Source organism: Typopeltis vanoorti, chromosome 16 (genome assembly GCF_054136105.1).
Source record: "Typopeltis vanoorti isolate ZY-2024b chromosome 16, IOZ_Tvanoo_1.0, whole genome shotgun sequence".
Taxonomy (NCBI): domain Eukaryota; kingdom Metazoa; phylum Arthropoda; class Arachnida; order Uropygi; family Thelyphonidae; genus Typopeltis; species Typopeltis vanoorti.
This window is the reverse complement of record NC_143564.1, coordinates 112,337,633-112,358,430: the sequence shown is the minus strand read 5'-3', so window position 1 is coordinate 112,358,430 and position 20,798 is coordinate 112,337,633. Positions and strand designations below refer to the sequence as shown.

Here is a 20,798-nt window from a genome sequence, read left to right as displayed (position 1 = left end):
TGTCAGGATCAGATCTTCACTTTACGATAAATAGCTGAGAAAGCATGGGAATATAACAAAGATCTGTATTTAAGTTTTATCAATCTGGAAAGGGCATACGACAAGGTGCCAAGAGAGAAGCTATTCAATACACTACAGTTATATGGTGTCAATAGGGCATTATATCAAGCAATACTTAGTCTTTATTTGAGTTGTAAGTCAGCAGTTAGAATTGAAGGAAGTACAGGAAAATGGTTTAATGTTAAATCTGGTGTCAGATAATGTACATCCTTTATGGATCACATTATGAAGGAAAGTGGTATTAAACATGACATCAGAATAGAAGATGTTAATGTCGACTCTTTGGTTTATGCGGACGATGTTATATTTCTAAACAAATCCGCTACAAGTTTGCAAGATTCCCTGACTAAATCGAATAATTTTGTAATAGATATGGTATGAAGGTCAGCAATAAAAAGACAAAAACAATGAAAATAGGTAGAATTACTGAAAATGTCAACTGTGTTTTGAATGAGAAACCTGTGGAACAAGTAAAACATTTCAGCTACTTTGGCAAGATTTTTAGCGAAGATGGTAAATTAAATATGAAATAGACAATAGAATCAACAAAGCTGGTATGGTAAGAAATCAATTGAATAAATTCTTATGGAATAAGAGAGAAATTGGTCGGAACACTAATCTAGCTGTATACAAGACAGTGTTCAAATCAGTTTTAACTTATGGATCTGAGAGCTCGGTCAGAAGTAAAACACTTCACCAAAGACTAGAGACCGCAGATATGAGTCCTGAGAAAGATTAGAGAGGCGTGAACAGATGGCATCAATATCAATATCATATTAAAAACAAGGATATTAGGAAAGAACTTGACATTGTCAGCATCCAAATATGTGTTAGCAGAGCTAAATCTCATTTGGTACGGTCACTTGAACAGAATGGGCGAGGAAAGATTAGCAAAACAAGTGTTCTCTGCCAGGTTGGCAGCAAAACGACCCAGAGGAAGACCAAGATATAGGTGGATTGATATTGTACAAAGTGTCTTAGATGATAGAAATATATGATCTGATAATGTTGGAGTCTTGACAAGTAATAGACTGATTTGGAGGAAAATTGTAGATAGGAAGTTAGTAATGATGTAATTTTTTCATGTAGTACTATCATATCCTGTACACTCCTTGAGGGTACATGTCAGGAATTTGATGATGATGATAGTTTATTTAACCAATAACCATATGAGAATATATGATGTGAATGAATTCCATGGACATTCTTTTGGTTTGCAAAGTTTGAAGAGGAATTCAGTAACACTGAGATTTTTCCAATTTTGCAACGGAAACCAACAGCAAATAAACTTATTATTTATGAAACAGTCTGTTGTTTGACTGCAAATACCCAGATGTAGATAATATTTCTGCTCAAAAGGAGGAATTATATAAACAAGAAAGTTGGACCATACACTACTAGTCAACAGAGTTCTTTGTGAATAACATGAATTTGTCACAGATAATAGTTCTCACGAAAACAGCAATGTGCCAATAACTGAAGACCTATGTGGTCAGATGGATTGGCTGAGATTACTCCCAAAGCAACTAAGGTTATGAAGCCACTGTATGGCATGTACATCTTCACACAAGGCTGCTTGTGCAATCAGATAGGAATGAACATTTCCTGTAATGTTTTATTTTTTATGTACAGAACTGAGGATATTAGAGACAGTGTATTATTTGAAGGTAATTATGGGAGAGGAGACGACAGAAAGTTGGTAAAGGGATCTTACAGTATAGACATTAGTGAGATTTCACAGCTCGAGATATGGGGAGTGGTGAGAAGAACTTAGGATCATCCCTAGAAATTAAGTATGAGTCTGTATTCAAGGAACCTTGTGTAAACCTGAAATTGAGAGGTGTGGGAGCTCCAGGTGTAAGGTTGTAAGATGAAGTTTTTTCCTTGTTCTTGCAGCCCTGTATTTTTATAGATAATCTAGAACTATAACTTCCAACATCCTTGAAGAACACAAGAAATATATCTGCCACCACAATTATGGTCACTCAGTCTAGATGACCATGCTGTGCTTACCTTTTAGAGAATCGAATGGAGAAAAAAATACTATGCTTCACTACAACAAATACAAACATGAAGGACTTTTTTTTCTTTTTTTTTTTGAACCAGCAGCCGAATTATAAAAGTTAAATATTAAGAATTAAGAAATAAGGTTGTGTGAAACTTGCCTACTAGTGCCCATAGAAAGCACTCCTCTTAATACTTTAGGCTCCCAGCCTAACATTTTCCACTTTGCTTTTTTTGTGACGGAGACAAAATATTGGAACCAATAAACTTGTGTTAAATTCTTTCATTATGTTGTTTTCATTCCATTAACCACCCAAATAACCATAATGATAAAATACATCAAAAATTCATACTTCGTATTCATTTCAACAGTATTTAAATGTTAGTTCAATATCAATGGCCACTGCATCTATGTATTTATTTATGTGTAAACACATCATGGCTCTAGTATGGTAATTAAACTGAACTTATGTAAGGATGTGGTCATGTAAAGTTGATGTTCTTATGGTGTGTGGAATGAGCTGCCAGTAGTGGGTGGGAGAGCATCTTCAGTGAATATTTCGACATAAAGATATGACAAGTATTTATGCACTGTGTTAGATAGAAGCATCAACCCTCCATGATTCTTGACTTCTTGGAGGAACTTCTTACTCCGGACTGCATCCATTCTCAGATCTTTGAAACCATTTAATTAATCCTATAGAAAGCAGAAATGTATGTAACACAATATTCATGTGGCATTAATTCAGGTAGGAAAGGTTAGGAGAAATTAAGCAACAGCTTTGTCTCAGTTCATATAACATGGATCAAGGTATGTATCCTAATTGTTAATGAGTGTGTTGAATATGCCTATAGAATAATCCTATAGAAAGCAGGAATGTATGTAACACAATATTCATGTGGCATTAATTCAGGTAGGAAAGGTTAGGAGAAATTAAGCAACGGCTTTGTCTCAGTTCATATAACATGGATCAAGGTCATCATCATCAAATTCCTGTCATGTACCCTCAAGGGGTGTACAGGATATGACAGTACTACATGAAAAAAATTACATCATTACTAACTTCCTATCTACAATTTTCCTCCAAATCAGTCTGTTACTTGTCAAGACTCCAACATTATCAGATCTTATATTTCTATCGTCTAAGGCACTTTGTACCGTATCAATCCACCTATATCTTGGTCTTCCTCTGGGTCGTTTTCCTGCCAACCTGGCAGAGAACACTTGTTTTGCTAATCTTTCCTCTCCCATTCTATTTAAGTGACCATACCATCTGAGATTAGCTCTGCTAACGCATTCCTGGATGCTGACAATGTCAAGTTCTTTCCTAATATCCTCATTTTTAATATGATATTGCCATTGATGCCATCTGTTCATGCCTCTAATCTTTCTCAGGACTCTCATATCTGCGGTCTCTAGTCTTTGGTCAAGTGTTTTACTTCTGACCCAGCTCTCAGATCCATAAGTTAAAATTGGTTTGAACACAGTCTTGTATACAGCTAATTTAGTGTTCCGACTAATTTCTTTCTTATTCCATATGAATTTATTCAATTGACTTCCCACGATACCAGCTTTGCTGATTCTGTTGTCTATTTCTATATTTAGTTTACCATCTTCAGTAAAAATTGTGCCTAAGTAGCTGAAATGTTTTACTTGTTCCACAGGTTCTCCATTCACAACACAGTTGACATTTTCAATGATTCTGCCTATTTTCATTGTCTTTGTCTTTTTATTGCTGACCTTCATACCATATCTATTACAACAGCTATTCAATTTAGTCAGAGAATCTTGCAGACTTGTAGCGGATTTATTTAGAAGTATAACATCATTCGCATAAAGCAAAGAGCTGACATTAACATCTCCAATTTTGATATCAGGTTGAATACCACATTCCTTCATAATGTGATCCATATAGATAATGAATAACAGAGGGGATAATGTACATCCTTGTCTCACACCAGATTTAACATTTAACCATCTTCCTGTACTTCCTTCAATTCTAACTGCTGACTTGCAACTCAAATAAAGACTAAGTATTGCTTGATATAATGCCCCATTGACACCATATAACTGCAGCGTATTGAATAGCTTCTCTCTTGGCACCTTGTCATATGCCTTTTCTAAATCGACAAAACTTAAATACAGATCTTTGTTATATTCCCATGCTTTCTCGACTATTTGTCGTAAAGTGAAGATCTGATCCTGACAGCCTCTATTTGGCCTGAATCCAGCTTGTTCTTCACCAAGCTTTTCTTCCACAATTTTTCTCAACCGTTTCTCAAGTATACTTGCATAGATCTTGCCAGGAACACTCAGTAGGGAAATACCTCTGTAATTCTCACATTCAGTTTTATTTCCCTTTTTATATATGGGTACTATGAGAGCTCTACTCCAATCATCAGGAATTCGTCCCTCTGTCCAGGCTTTCTGAACTATGCAGTGCAGCCACTGTAAGACTCTTATACCACCATACTTCAGCATTTCTGGTCGAATATCATCTACTCCTGCTGCCTTTCCACATTTCAAGCCTTTGATGGCTTTTTCTACTTCAAGTATGGATATGTATTCCTGACTGCATGCCTGGTCAGTGTTTTTTACCACTGTGCTGTCATCACTGCTTGTTTCATTTAGCAGTTTTTCAAAGTAATTACTCCATACTTCAAGGATATCTTTTTCTCCTGTTTTCATTTCACCTTTATCATTTCTAATTCCTTTTACAGCACTCTTTCCTCCATTCCTAAACTTCTTCAACAACCTCCAGAATATTTTGCCACCTTCTTGATATTTATTTTCTATATTCTTGCCAAAGTCCTCCCATGACTTTTGTTTAGCTAGTTTTACACACTGTTTAGCTTTCTTACATTTGTCTCTGTATTCTGTAAGAGTAAAAGCTGACTTATTTGCCAGGAACTTTTGATATGCTTTCTTCTTTTCCTTCACTGCCTCTTTGACTTCCTGTGTCCACCAGGGAGTTCTAATTTTTTTATCCTTGCACACAACCTCACCACATGCCTCTCTGGCAGAATCAATCAATGTTTCCTTCAGAGTTTGCCACTGAATCTCCAAGGTTTGATTCCTGTTCTCAAACTCTTTCATTTTCTTTTCAATAATATTTCTGTATTTTAGTCTACAGTTCACATCTGAGAGCTGCTCAACTTTTATTCGCTTTAAAACTTTCTTACATGTTAATCTTTTCAATATGAAATTCAATTTTATCCTGCTCAAGACTAAATAGTGATCACTTCCAATTTCAAATCCTCTGTACACTCTGGTGTCCTGCACCAGGGAGAAAACATCACTATCAACAATAACATAGTCAATGAGACTTTTCTTATTCCTAGCCTCTTCTCTCCATGTGAATTTGTGCACATTTTTATGTTGGAACATGGTGTTAGTAATAACCAGTCCATGTCCTGAGCAGAAATCCAACAGATATTTGCCATTATTATTAGCTTTGCTCTTTTCTCCAAATTTTCCCAAAATATTTTTGTATGTCTCACAATCATTTCCTACTCTACTATTTAGATCCCCAACAAGGACCAACTTTTCCTTTTTCATTGTGTCAGTTGCTTTTTCTAAAGCCTCAAAAAATTCCTCCACTTCTACCTTAGTAGAACCTTCTGTGGGACCATAGGCACAAATAAGTCTCATTGTCCAGTTCCCCATTCTCATATTTGCCCACATTACTCTACTTGAGACTGACTGCCATTCAAGAAGATTAGCTTCGTATTTTGTGTTGAATACTATGGCTACTCCTTCTTTTCCTTGATTGTCATTGCCTGAATATAACATTTTGTATTTATTGCTCAGAAAGATCTCACCAGTTTTGGTCTTTTTTGTTTCAGTCACCCCTATTATGTCGATCTGGTACTTATCTAATTCCTCAGCTAGCTCCATTTCTTTGCCATTCAGGCTTCTTACGTTGATAGTACCAATCTTTAACTCTGGTGATGTTGAGTTGGGGTTTGTTTTCAGATTTGTTCCAGTAGCTGACTTTTCGCTGTTCGCCCTGGTTCCCTGGCGAAAACAACGGGGGCCTTGTTTAACCGGGCGACGCCCCAGCCGGCATGAAATTTTGTCATGTTGTACCATCATTTTTTATTTTGGTTTAACCAATAAGAATACAATTTGGTCGGCTAAATCCCAAATTGCCAGCCCATCCTCGTTCGTTCAGTATCAAAGTAGATACCCAACAGGGTGCACCACGAGAAGGTGAGGATTGGACATTAGGTCAGAAGCCCTGGTCGGTTCTCCGCATTCCTTTAAAGGCTATGTGGAGGTCTCCTCTCAGTTATACAGCTTTGACCCTTAAGCACCCCTGGTATGTATGGATCAAGGTATGTATCCTAATTATTAATGAGTGTGTTGAATATGCCCAACAAGGCCATCACCTGCATTGTATATGAGAAGAAAGGGTGCAATGTGAGAGGTAATCAAACTTAGGCACACGCCAAATCAAAAACTGAAACACTGAAGTGGTTACAATAATAGGCATAAGCCTATTATGGGCACATCTTCATGACAAATTAACCATGAAATTACATAGCCAGCAACAAAATGCTAAATCCAAAAACAACAGTTCACCAATGTTCAAAACAGCAAGAACACTAACCACCATCATTTCCCTCTACCCCACTCCATCTGTTTTCAAGGTTACAGGGAATGGTCCAAATCTGCCCGTTGCTTTAGTCCCAAATCTGGCAATATTACAAAACAAAGGGATGTAGTCCTCCTTACCAACTTTCCCCCAACAGTAATTTCACTTATTAATATATAGCTCTCATCCACCAATCATTTCTACCTATGCTTCACCCTACCCTTCAATTCCTCTTCCATGTAAACTATAACTACCTCTTTCTCTAAATTAGATAGCATGAACCACTAAATCATAGATAAAACACTTCTTTATTAATGGTTTTATTTTAGTGATAAAGACAAGCAAGATATCAACCACTGCGAACTCTGAAATAATGCAATCAGTGCACTCTCATAATACCTGAAGTATTTACTCAGTAAAAGAGACTTAATAAACAAAGCTGAATTTATAGCTGCCGAATATGACAAATAGTATTAATGATTTCAAATTAAAGTATACTGGAGTAAATTTACAAAGATCTTTCTCTAAAAAAAATTCCTTACCATCATTCATGGTATTCAGTATCACTAACTAAATGGATCACAACTTAAAAGAAACAATAATTAATCAAAACACTGCAGAATTATTGGCTTTAAGCAAAGCAATTTTTTGGACTTTCTTTTTGCATAGATCTCTTTATAGATACATCTGCCTGGCTGAAACAATCTAATCATTTTTTATATACTTTAAGTTCAAACTGAAACCGAAGGATATGGTATTAATTGCTTGAGATTTGTGAATATAGTGTATTATACCTTTATAAATGGCAATAAAGTTATTTTTGCAAAATATCCTGTTTAAATTTTCTTATTGAAATAGGATGCATGGAGTTTATATATATGAGGGTGTGATGAAAAGTTATGATAATCACCATGAAGGAAATGAAGTAGAAATGAATGAAGTTATTCGACATATTTCCCGTGAAGTGCTATACACTTGTTACAATGCTGCTACATCATTTGCAATCCTCTGAGAAAAGTCTTTCCTTGTTGCACAAACCAGTCCTCAGCTGCAGCTATGACTTCACCTGTGGTAAATTTTGTTCCTTTCAAGTGTTTCTTTAAATTTGGGAATAGGAAATAGTCAGATGGGCCAGGTCTGACAAATAGGGTGGGTAAGGCAGACACTGAAAACCCAAGTTGTGTATTGTTTATGGTTTCTTGAGCAGTATGAGCAGATGCGTTGTCTTGTAAAAGCAACATGCCTCTGCTCAGTTTCCCATGGTGTTTTTCCTTCAGAGCTGTTGAATAAACTGCTGCTGTAACAATTTCGCCTTTTTTTGAGGTACATGGTAAGGACACCATCAATATCCTAAAAGACAATGGCATGAACCATTGTCTTTTGCCTTCCATAATGACTTTTGGATTCAGAACTTCTTTGGCCATGCAGAACCTTTGTATCTCCATTCCACTGACTGTTCTCCAGGTCACAGTGATGAAGCACTGCTTCATCAACAATCACACTATGAGCCAAAAAATTTGAATCTGATTTCTCAAAACAACACAAAATCCCTTGAGATGACATCACATGTTCTCTCTTTTGGTTGGCATTCAAACATTTGGGGACCCACTTTGCTGAGAGCTTCTGCATGTCCAGATGTCGGTGGATAATGATCTCAACTCATTCCCTTGATATCCTCAGAGTCTTTGCAATGTTTTTGGCTGGTATTCATCTATCATCAAGGATCATGGTATGCACTGCATTCATGTTTTCAGGTGTGATCACTGTGTAAGAATTAGAAGAATTCTCTTTAAGAATCCTCCTCCTCAAGTTCTTCCTGACTGGGAGTACCTGTTTTCAGGATGCAGTTTAAAACTTGGCCACCCATCTGGCGACTGTTGGATATGCTGGGATACATCCCCTAAAGTCTTTACACAAAGTTTGATCAATCTCAGTTGTGGACTATTCTTTTAAAACGGAAAAACTTGAGGATGGCCTGCACCTCTGTGTCATCGAATTTCTTCAAACCTCTGACATATCTTCTTATATATCTTAAAAGAAAAAGAACAAATTATTACAATTTGATGAAACATGGGGTTAAAGGGTTTTAAGATATCTCCTTTCTTGTGATTATATCAGTTGCTTTAATATCATTTTTGTTGTTGGTGTTTATCAGAACTTTTCAGCCCCCCCCTCATATATATATATATATATATATATATATATATATATATATATATATATATATAAACATTTGCATATAAGATAATTCCACTAACATGAATTCTAAGTCTAGCTAAGGAAGGAAGAGGTGTCTGCTTCAATGCAAAGGGCCATATCTCAATAAGCAAAGTACAAAAACATCACAGAGTTGAAGCAGTGGAAGTTGGCATGGCAGCCTTAAGAAGAATCCTCCTCAAACACTAGAAAACTGTGGGTTAATCATCTCCTGCATACTTGAAAATAATCAGACTCAAAGTCAAAAAAGAAAAACTATATCGTATCTCGGGGCTTCATATTGGAAGATTAAGGATTTACAGACCATAAGATGAGAAATCAGAAAGGAAAGTAAATGAAACTTGTAAAAGAGATAAAGAGGACAAAACTGTAGTTTCTACAGTTAATAAAAATGAAGAAAAAGGTTAGGGTGTGAGATCCTAGAACATACTTACATGTTTCTCTACAGTAGTATCTTTCCCTCAGAGAGGGCAAGAGTAGGAGTTGGATGCCTTATCTAGAATGAGCATAAACAGAAAAAATTCTTCTTCTTCTTCTTCTTCTTCCTAACATGGATTTTAGGCCAAGTGGCCTGTTCCGGTCTAATACCATCTCTTTCTTGGTCTTCCGATTCTTCTTTTTCCACTTATTTTGTATCTGTATAATATTTTTGGTAGTCTGCTGTTGTCCATTTGATTTAAATGTTCTAGCCATTTTCTTTTATACTGTCTTATGTAGTAATTAATTGGTTTTATTTTCAAGGATTGTAAAATTTCTTCATTTATTTTATGGTCCCACTTGGTATATCCAGCTGTTTTTCTGAGAAACTTCATTTCTGTTGTTTGCATTTGTTTTTCATCTTTCCTTTATATGGTCCATGTTTCGGTTCCATATAGTAGGGTTGGTTTTGACAAGACATTATATAGTCTGATTCTAGTGTGCTTTTATACTGGAGATGGCTTAAATATATTATTTATCATGCCATTTACTTTGACAAAGCTTGATATTTTAGTGTCTATGTCTTTTTCTTCTTCGTATGATAAATCACATCCCAAATATCTGAAAGTATTTGCTTGTTCTAATATTTTATTATCTATCACTATTTTACTTCTTATTGGGTTTTCTCCTTTGAATGCCATTATTTTTGTTTTTTCTTTAGATATTGTCATATTATATGGTTTTGAGATATCATTTAATGATTTTAATGATCGTTGTAAATCATCTTCTGATGTAGCTAATACTATTTGATCATCTGCAAATAGTAATGTATCTATCTTCATTTGTGGGTTATTTGTATTCCAAATGGGTTATACTGTTTCCAGATTGTTATAATTTTATTTATATATATATATATATACTGAAAAGCAGAGGTGAGAGGTTACATCCTTGTCGTACTCCTCTTGATATATCTTTCCATTTTGAGATGTTATCTAATTTAACTGCTATTTTATTTCCTGTATATATTTCTTGAATGGACTGTAAAAGTTGGTTTGGAATGTTTAAATCAGTTAATATTTTAAACAATTTTTGTCTACTAATTTTGTCAAAGGCTTTTTCATAATTAATAAAGGTCACGTGTTTCTTTTTGAAATTCTCTTCTCTTTTCTATTAATAATTTTAAAGTAAAAATTGGATCTATGCAGGGATCAGCCTTTTTGGAAACCATTTTGTTCTTCTAGTGGAAATTTACAAATGAAATGGCAATATTAAACTAACTGGCAAAAATAAGTTGAGAATATTAATTGTCTACCTGTGTGTAGAGGCTTAAGTACTGTGAGGACATCATATTGGAGGCTTAATGGATTGTATACAGCACTCAGAAAGGATTAAAACAGAATTTAATACTTCCTATATATTTCGTCTCAGTAAATGAGACATCTTCAGGGATTACAAAAAAACTAATGTAACATATAAACAAATAACAAACAATACTAAGCCCAATCATTCACTAAAGAGAATCTTGTTGATGATTCTTGTAGGGTAGCCATTTAGGGATAGATCTTTGGATATTTTCATTAATTCTTCTTGTAGGTCGCCAGGATCTGTAGAAACTCAGCATTATCCATATGCTCAAAAAAAGAGCTATACAGTATATCACAGACCCTGGTGACCTACAAGAAGAATTAATGAAAATATCTAAAGATCTATCCCTAAATGGCTACTCTACAAGAATCATCAACAAGATTCTTTTTAGTGACATACCACAAAGACGAGATGAAACCCAATATATCAGCTCTATAACAATTCCATTTGTTAGTGCCATATCCAGAAAATTAGCTCTTCTTCTAAAACCAGATAATATCAGAGTAACCTTCAAACCTATTGAGACCATTCAAAAGTTTATAAGATCACCGAAAAATAGCCATCCTTTCTACAAATACTCTGGAGTTTATAGCATACCTTGTTCTTGTGGTATTAATTACATCGGATAGACATCTAGAAGTTTTGATACAAGAAAGAAAGAAAGGCTATGTAAGGAATAACAGACAGGATACATCAGGTCACACTTTGCCTCTACCAACCATAATATTGAATAGGATATGAGTCATATGCCCTACATAGAGGACAACTACCATTCCAGAACATTTAAAGAAGCTGATACAGTCGCCCGTTCAACAGGTAACTTAAATAAGAATCAAGGCCTAATCTTACCAGATATATGGTAAACTCTAATCAGATCATTTAACCAAAAAGAAATGAACTTTCATGAAAATTACATTAAATATCTCAACAAATAAAACGTTGTGCTTGCAACACGCGTATTATATCATTGTATCATGCACAGTGATAACTTTATATAATTTTTAGAATTGTCGGTTAGTTTCCTAGTTTTTGTTACTTTCTGTTGCTTACCAGTGTATTCCTTTGAAAATGCTGACAGATATCAGTCAGTGAAATGTTGGATATTAAACTAATATTTACTTGACTAACATACAGAATTAAGTCTTTAATTTATTAATACTAGTAGGCAAGAAAAAGATCATAATTAAGAATAGAAATTGCTAGATCAACCTTCATTAGAATGAAAAACATTCTGACCTCAAGGGAAATTCACACAAAAATAAGGATTAGGCTGTCCAAATGCTATGTATGGTCAAACTGCTATATGGAGCAGAAACCTGGACAATATCAAAATATTGTGAAAATAAAGTAAAAGCCTTTAAAATATGGATCCTCAGAAGAATTCTTAGAGTCCCATGAACTGTCAAAAAAACTAATTTAGAAATATTAGAGATGATTGGAGAAGATAGGAATCTGTTGAAAACCATTAAGAAAAGGAAAACCACCTACCTTAGTCACATACTAAGGCATGAATCCCTACAAAAAAAACACTTCTAGAAGGAATGATACAAAGAAAAAGAAAAAGAGGAAGACAAAGAACAGATTGGATGGGAAATATTAAGGACTGGACCTTTTTTGTCCTATGAAGAATGCAAAAGAGAAGTACAAAACCGTACATGATGGAAGCTCATGGTAGTCAACCTCCTGGAAGGAGATGACATCTGACAAGACGAGACATCCACAAGAGGTTTAAACTTATAGCACATCAGTATAATATGTGGACTAAATGTTAGATATTCCATAAACTCTAGGCAAGGGATCAAAGGTGAAATTTTTTCAAGCGACTTCAGGCTTCATCAAAGAGGTCCAGTGGTCACACTCAGTGATGAAATTCATGTACTTACTAAACAACATTCACAAACATCCATGGCCAGATATTTGTAGTATTTGGACCAACAGTTTGTTGTTTGCAAAGAAGTTATACTATCTAATCAGCAACCAGGAAGACTAACTATAAATGCTGTTGAAATTAAGTTACAATGTCTAATGAGAAGCTGCAAGAAATTTTAACAAACCTTGTTAAAATATAAAGTAGGAAACTGACAATGACTATCACAAGGAACTGTATTTAAGTTTCATAGATCTGGAAAAGGCAAATGACAAAGTGTCGAAAGCAAAGGTGTTCAAAACACTCCAGTTTAAGGTGTAATTGGAACATTATTAATATTATTATTATTTGACACCTCTAGGGAGCCCAAAGACTCATCGAGGGAGGGCACCTGCTCTACAACTCTCTCTCCACCACTCAATCCACCAACTGATTGCAACCATACCAATGCCATCTACCGCAGACCACCACCACCACCACCACTAGTATTTCCACAGACAATCACAAACATCCATGTCCACAGCAGGATTCGAACCCGCAGTCTTTTGGCTGGAGAGCGGATAAGCTAACAACTCAGCCAGCCTGGCTAGCCAAGTGGTTAGCAATATATAGTCTCTATTTGAGTTGTAAGTCAGTGTTTAGAATTGAAGGAAGTACAGGAAGATGGTTTAATGTTAAATCTGGTGTGCAACAAGGGTGCACATTATCTCGACTGTTATTCATTATCTACATGGATCGCATTATGAAGGAAAGTGATATTAAATCTGATATCAAGATTGGAGATACTGGTCTCAGCTCTTTACTTTATGCAGATGATGTTATACTCCTAAATAAATCTAGGACAAGTCTGCAGGATTCCCTGACTAATTTGAATAACTGCTGTAATAAATTTGGCATGAAAATCAGCATTAAAAAGACAATGAAAATGGGCAGAAACATTGAAAACATCATAAAAACTGCATCCTGAATGAAGGACCTATAGAACAAGCAAAACATTTCAGCTATTTAGGTACAAATTTTAGCAAAAATAAAATTTGGAAATAGACAACAGAATTAGCAAAGCTGGTATGGTAGGAAGTCAACTGAATAAATTTGTATGAAAAAAAGAGATAGATTAGCCAAAACACTAAATATCTGTATAGAAGACAGTGTTCAAACCTATTTTGGCTTATAGATCTGAGAGCTGAGTTAGAAATAAAACTCTTGATCAAAGACTGGAGACCACAAATATGAGAGTCCTGAGAAAGATTAGCAGACTGAACAGATGGCACCAGTCGCAGTATCATATTAAAAATGAGGACATTAAGAAAGAACTTGGCATTGTTAGCATTCAAGAATGTGCTAGCAGATCTTAGGTGGTATGGCCACACTTAAACAGACAGGGAGAGGAAAGATTAGCTACATAATTGTTATTTGCCTGGATGGCAGGAGAAAAAAAGACAGAGAAGAAGACCTAGATGTAGGTGGATTGATACATTAAAAAGTGCCTTAGAAGACAAAAATATAATATCTAATAATATTGAAATATTGACAGATAACAGGCTATTCTAAAGGAAAATTGTTGCGTGTACAGGATAATATATAATATTATCCTGTACCCCCCCCCCCCCCAAGGATATATGTCAGGAATTTGATGATGATGATGATGAACTAAAAATGAATCCCATAAGAGAGATTGTGCTTGGGTTAGCTCAAGTCTGATGAGATGAATTTTCTTGTATAATGGTGCAAGGAAGAAGCACTTCCTCTCTTTTGTTTCTACATCAACTATTGGTACATCAACAATTGGTAGTTGATGTTTCTACATCAACTACCAATGCTAAATTTCAGTTTGGGTGAGATGGATAGTTCAATAGAATGGATGTAAGGAGCATATCACATCACGCATGGAAAGCAAGATGCAAAGGAACCAGGCTCAGGGAATGAACAGAATAAAATGGCTAGACAATGGGAAGGAGAAAGTATGAGTAAGAGGAATGGACTGGAAACAGGCTAAGGGAATGACCCAAAACAGGATGAATAAAATCTCTTGAAAATTCTTTGAAAATTATCTGTATACCTCCAGGTAGAGCAGTGACTAAGTAAACCAGTAAAGCAAGCAAGCATACCAGATACGTGAAATGGCAAACTTCAGAAATAATATATAATATCAGTGGAACTGCTGCAGTAATAGTCAAGGAATTTTAGTTCCTAATCAATAGTCAAGTCACAAAAATTACTGTCTCAAGTACTTGTTTATAAATGAATACATATTAAAACAAATATATAAATATATACACTATTACCTCTTCTTGGAGATGTGGGGCTGGTGCCTGCCATACTTTTAAAGCAGGATGATAGATTTTTGTACGCTTGCTGAAAGAAAAATTTTCATATAAAATTTCAACTTAAGGACTAGAATCCCCAGATCAAATGATACAATTTAGTTTTGGAAATTAAAAAAAATATATATAAATAAAAAATACACTAGCACAACATCATCTTAAACAACTAAGACCATAATGCAGTGTTCACACTTCTAGAGCTAGAGACTCTAGCTCTAGAGGTGTGAACACTGAAAAGACTGAAAAGCCTTTGGACTGATGCACAAACTGAAGGGAAGGGGGGGGGGGGGTTATATTCTATACAATAATCACCACAGTAAGTAATAAGATATCAGAAAGTCAGAATGAAAAATCAAAACTAGCGAGGATCATGCCATCAGGCATGACAATCATGACTATTTAGTACTGCTACTATGGTAGACTGTACAGTTTGTTATAATGAATTTCCTTTTAATATAGTGCTGTGATCTTACATCTTACATTTAGTGCTGTGATCTGGTTGAGATTTTACAGAAGCTTGTTAAAGATATGTTTCCTATAGTGAGAGTCAATTTGCAGCTGTTCTAAAATAATAACTGTATCACTTCACTTTTTAGTATAATTTATTTTTCTTTTATTACAGCACTGCACCTCTAGAGCTTTTGCTAGGACTTTTCGCTAGTTCGTTATAGTGAACTAGTTCATTATAATAATTTTTGCTATAGTCAGTTTCAACTGTATTTCAGAATTCAACATCGTTAATAGTCTATCAGCAACTTCCAAATTCACCCGTTATTTGTTAGGTGTCCCATTTCATCAGTTCTTATTTTTCTTTTATCTTGTTTCTCACTTCACTATTTGTTTTCATTATTATTAGCTTTGTTCATTTCTCCATTTCCTGAAATATTTTATATTTATATTCATTTCCTTCTTTACTGTGGAATTATAGGTAACAGTTCACTTTTTCCATATTCATATTTGCTAATATCACTGTAAATGAAAGTGACTCCTATTCAAATATTTTGTCCTCAGGTTTCACGTTGAATGCTGCTCTTCCTTTTTCCAGTCAGTATCTGAATAAATCATTCCATACTTAAAAAGATGTCACCAGTTTAGTCTTATTACTGAAAGTAATAAGACTAAAGCTGGTGACACCAAGTATGTTGACACGGTATAATTCTTGTTCGTGTTCCATTTGTTTCTCAGTGATGGTTCTTACAATGATGATGATGCACATCTCCTCACTTCAATCCTAAAATATTTTTATTTATGTTTCCATGAGAAGTATGCATATATTAAAAAAAAAAAAAAAAGAGTAAGTTTTTAAACATACATCATTCACACAATAAAAATGGTGATCTAAAATATCAGCATTAAATTAATTTAGACCTTTTATATGAAATATTATATTAATTTAATTTTTAATTGAATAACATTTTGTATTTCTATAGCAAATCTGATTTTTCTTTCCAAAAAGAGTAATCACATGTAATCATATTATGGTAACATCCTTCAAAAAAAAAGATGACTTAAAATACATGTTATTTATCAACCATAATGTATGGCACATTGACTTCAGAGCAGAGAAGTATAAAATATCAATTTCATAAATGAAAACAAAATTTTTTTGCTTTTTTTTAATGCACATACTGATATAGTTTTAACCCTCCAAACAGATATCATATCATCAAAGTTATCATAATACCATTGGCTTTCACTGAGCAATCTACCACTAAGACCATTTTATTTTTAGTGCATCTGATTTTTGTTTCTTATGATTCACTGATTAACTTTTTGATATCACTCCCCACCCACACAAGTCCCAAAACTTATAAGCATGCACAAAGTGAGATTTTATGTTCCAGAATATTGCATTCATGAACCAATTATGTTAGAACATCCATAATTTCCAGAGAATACATTATTCTGGAACAGGAGGATATAAAACCCATTAATATTATAATATATTACAGTCTGAATTATCAATTTCATTGACATTTAGACAGAGGAAAAGAGAATGTGGCTACATAGTTAAAGTACTTCCAGCTTTTTTAATTTCATTTTGCATTATCTCTTGGAGCATAATTTCTTTACAGAACGAAGACTATGAAATTAATAATTAACTATTCATTAAGACTATGAAGTTAACAATCACAATTTGTGATGTAATTTTCCTAACTGTATTTAAACAGAAAACAGGAGAGCAACTAAAGATCAAGAACATTATCCTAACTCAAGCATAGTTAAAAGAGATGTCACGTTTAAATAAAAACTAGCTTGGCATCTTTAGATAACCCTGAACCTACCCTTAACAGTGCTTCCCCATATACCATTCCTGAAGCAGCAACCATCATATATACTGAATATGTGAATCTCAATACTAAAATATGAGTGCTCACAGTCAAACTTGAACATTATTACAATAAACTTTTTGAATTTTACAATTTTTTATTTTTCTTATCTCTAGATGTATACTAAAGTGCAGCACAACATGGAGTAAACATATAATTAAAAAACATTAAAACAAATGACAACTCAAAAGAAAAAATAAATAAATTCTCAAATTTTCAAATTCTCTGGAGACAATTTCAGATACAAACTACTAGAATTCATGAATAAGATTCTAAATGGCCAATTACCATCAGAAAACTGGCAAAATGCTATGATCATCCCCATCTTCAAAAAAGGCAATATTAATGAATGTCAAAACTATAGAGGCATTAGCCTTTTGAGTACAGGATATAAAATATATTCAAGTCTCTTAAAGACTAAATTAACCAAATATTATGAAAATATTTTTGAAGAGGAACAAAACAGTTTCTGTAAAGGCAGATCCTGCACTGATGCCTTTTTCAAGCTCCTGATAGAGAAGAGAATTCAATCTAGAGACTATATATTATTCACCGATTATAAAAAGGCTTTTGATAAAGTTAATCATAATAAGCTACTGGAAACTTTAAGAGATGACAACATTCCTAACTAGTTAATTAAAGCAATTTTCAATGTCTGTGAATATATATATTTATATAACAATAACCAAATTACAATAAAGATAGCCACATAAAAATCTGAATCACAGAACATAAATGCAGGTGTCCGACAAAGATGTAGTCTATCGCCACTCTTCTTTAATAGCTATATTAATATTATTATTAGCAAGTTGAGGGAAACAACCAGTAATGGATTTCATATAAATGATAACATCAATACAATTTTATTTGCAGACGATCAGGTTCTAATTGAAGATAACAAAGATTCACTACAGCAAGCAGCCTTTTCATTAAATGAAATAACAAAAATATACAATATGGAAATCGCCACTTCCAAAACTAAAGTCATGGCATTTAAAGGCTGAAACCCAATTAGAAGCAAAATTTGCATCAATGATGATATTATACAACAGGTTAATACATTCAAATAACTAGGCTACCACTTATCTTATAAAATAGAAAGACATGTAACATAAAATAAACAGTTATATAAGAATAACAAAAATTATTGATCATATATTCAATCTAAATTTAATAAACAAGAATAAGAATCCATAACTCAATAGCAAGACCCATACTAACATATGGTTCAGAAGCCTGAACAATAACTTGAACAGATAGGAAAAGATTGACAAGCTCTGAAATTAGCTTCATACACAAAACAGCTGGATATAATAGCTAGACTTCAAAAGTAATAGCTATCTTAAAGGAACTTGAGTGATTTCTGTTTTAGACTACATCAATCTTTCTAGAGTGAGATGGAGACAACATACAAAAAGAATGAGTGAAGGAAGACCCCCCCCCAGATAGATATAGAGATATTGTCCTGAAGGGAGAAGGAATAGAGGATGGCCTTTGAAAAGATGGGAAGAGACGTTAACAGGCAACTAGTCCTATTACTGGAAAGGAAGAAGAAGAATAAATAAAAACATTTTTCTCACTTTTCCTTCAGGATTATGTGGAAATAATGAAGTTATCAATAAAATACTTCTTTCCCCCCCCCTAACGTGTTGTATTCATAACAATTAAGAAATTGAGAACAATGTTGATTTCTGCAATCTTGTCTAGTCAAATGTCATCTTTTTCCAGGAGGTTGACTATTCCACCATGTACAGTTTTGTGCTTCTCTTTTACATTCTTCATAAGACAAAAAAGGTCCAGTCCTTAATATTTCCCATTCAATCTGTTCTTTGTCTTCTTCTTCTTTTCCCTTATATCATTCCTCCTGGAATTTTTCTAGGAGAAATGATATAAGGAATGTTTTTTGTAGAGATCCATGCCTTAGTATGTGACCATGGTTTTCCTTTCGTAATGGTTTTCAACAGAGTCCTATCTTCTCCAATCATCTCTAATATTTCTAAGGATTCTTCTGAGGATCCACATCTCAAAGGCTTTTAGTTTATTTTCACAATATTTTGATATTGTCCAGGTTTCTGCTCCATATAGCAGAACTGTCATTTGCATATTCTTTCTTTATAAACATTAATCAGCAAGTGTAACTGCACAAAATAATTAATAACATGTTGTAACCAATATTTGCCATTTATGGAACATGGAAGATTGAGAGAAAAAAAAATCCCATTTTATAGCAGAACAAAAGTATTCATCTTTAAGCCAAACAGGAATCTAATGACAAAGATCATCTCAGTCCTCATGCTAAAGAATGAGGACTGAAGGGATAATTGAGATCAATCTGGCTGTCTGGGAGAAAATATACTGTTTGGAAAGAAGTCAACGGACACCCCCTACCCCATGAGCAAGGTAACGTATAACTTGTACCATGTAACAAGTCACGTGTTTGTAACTGGTAAAAACTGGAAGAATATGATCCTATATCAGCAACCAGTGATACTATACTCAGATGGAAGTGCATAGAGTCAACTGCAAGTGCTACCTGCAGTAAACAACCCACCACACTCACCGAATGTGACTGTAGGGTGCTGCGAATGAAAATATGTAAAAGCTGCCATTCATCAGCTGACATGTTGAATGCGGAGTTCTAGGCATCGACTGGAACATGAATCTGCACAAAAAACATTCAGAACCAAGGTTCACAACATAAGTTTCCATGGTAGGACTGCAATATGCAAGTCCCCCCCCCCCACACACACACATTACCCAAACCACAACTGTGAGTATCTGAACATTCTGGGCAATGCAATGCTTCCTACTTTGTGGCATTTCTATTGAACTGACCATTGTCTATTTCAGCAAGAAATGCACCATGTCATAAGGATGCTGCTATAACTCTGTGGCTTGTGGACATGAACTTATTTGGACTCTACAGAGCCCTGATCTCAACCATAGCGAATATCTGTGGGATTAACTGGAGCATCGGGTAAGGTCAACAGTCCAGGACCTCATTATATGTCTATAGAAAGAGTGGTCCAAAATTCCCCATGATCACTATTATACACTTGTGGAAAGTAAGCCCCATAGGATTGCTGCATTCATCTCAGCAAAAGGAGGTTCTGCAACTTATTAAAGTAGGCGCCAAGGTGCGATGGCTGTTTGTTCTTCACACTATGGTGTCTGTTAACTTCTTTCCAAGCTGTGTATGTAGCACCTAATTGTGGCTCAACTAACTTCTCTAACAGAATTTGAAAATATTTCATCATTATAAACTATGAAAAGCACTTTCAAACAAGTCAGTTGCCAAACTATCTTTTAAAAATCAAATTTTATTTATTTATTTTTGTGACTCATACCCACAAATGTTATGTCCCTAGAGTATACTAGATGAGCAAAGACTTTTTTATTTTTATACATTTAATTTTTTTTTTAATCCAAAACCCTAATCTAAAGACAAAACATGGAACTTTTTCAAGACACTACAGGGAATGAATTTCATTTTCTATAGACATACACAAACATCCATGTCCACAGTGGGATTCAAATATGCAGCCTGCTGCATGGAGTACAACTATGTTAGCCACTTGGCCAAACAGGCAGCAGACCTGCTTGATTACATAACCTA

General features: G+C 34.5%; 1 protein-coding gene across 1 annotated transcript in view; it reads right to left on the bottom strand.

Annotated features, from left to right (window-relative positions):
- Cbp80 (Nuclear cap-binding protein subunit 1) overlaps window positions 1–20,798 on the bottom strand; it is a 462,862-nt gene that overhangs the window by 260,720 nt on the left and 181,344 nt on the right. Inside the window, exon 9 of the mRNA XM_090406510.1 lies at window positions 14,814–14,883. Coding sequence (XP_090262636.1) covers window positions 14,814–14,883 — 70 coding nt within the window. The remainder of the gene's footprint in view (window positions 1–14,813; window positions 14,884–20,798) is intronic.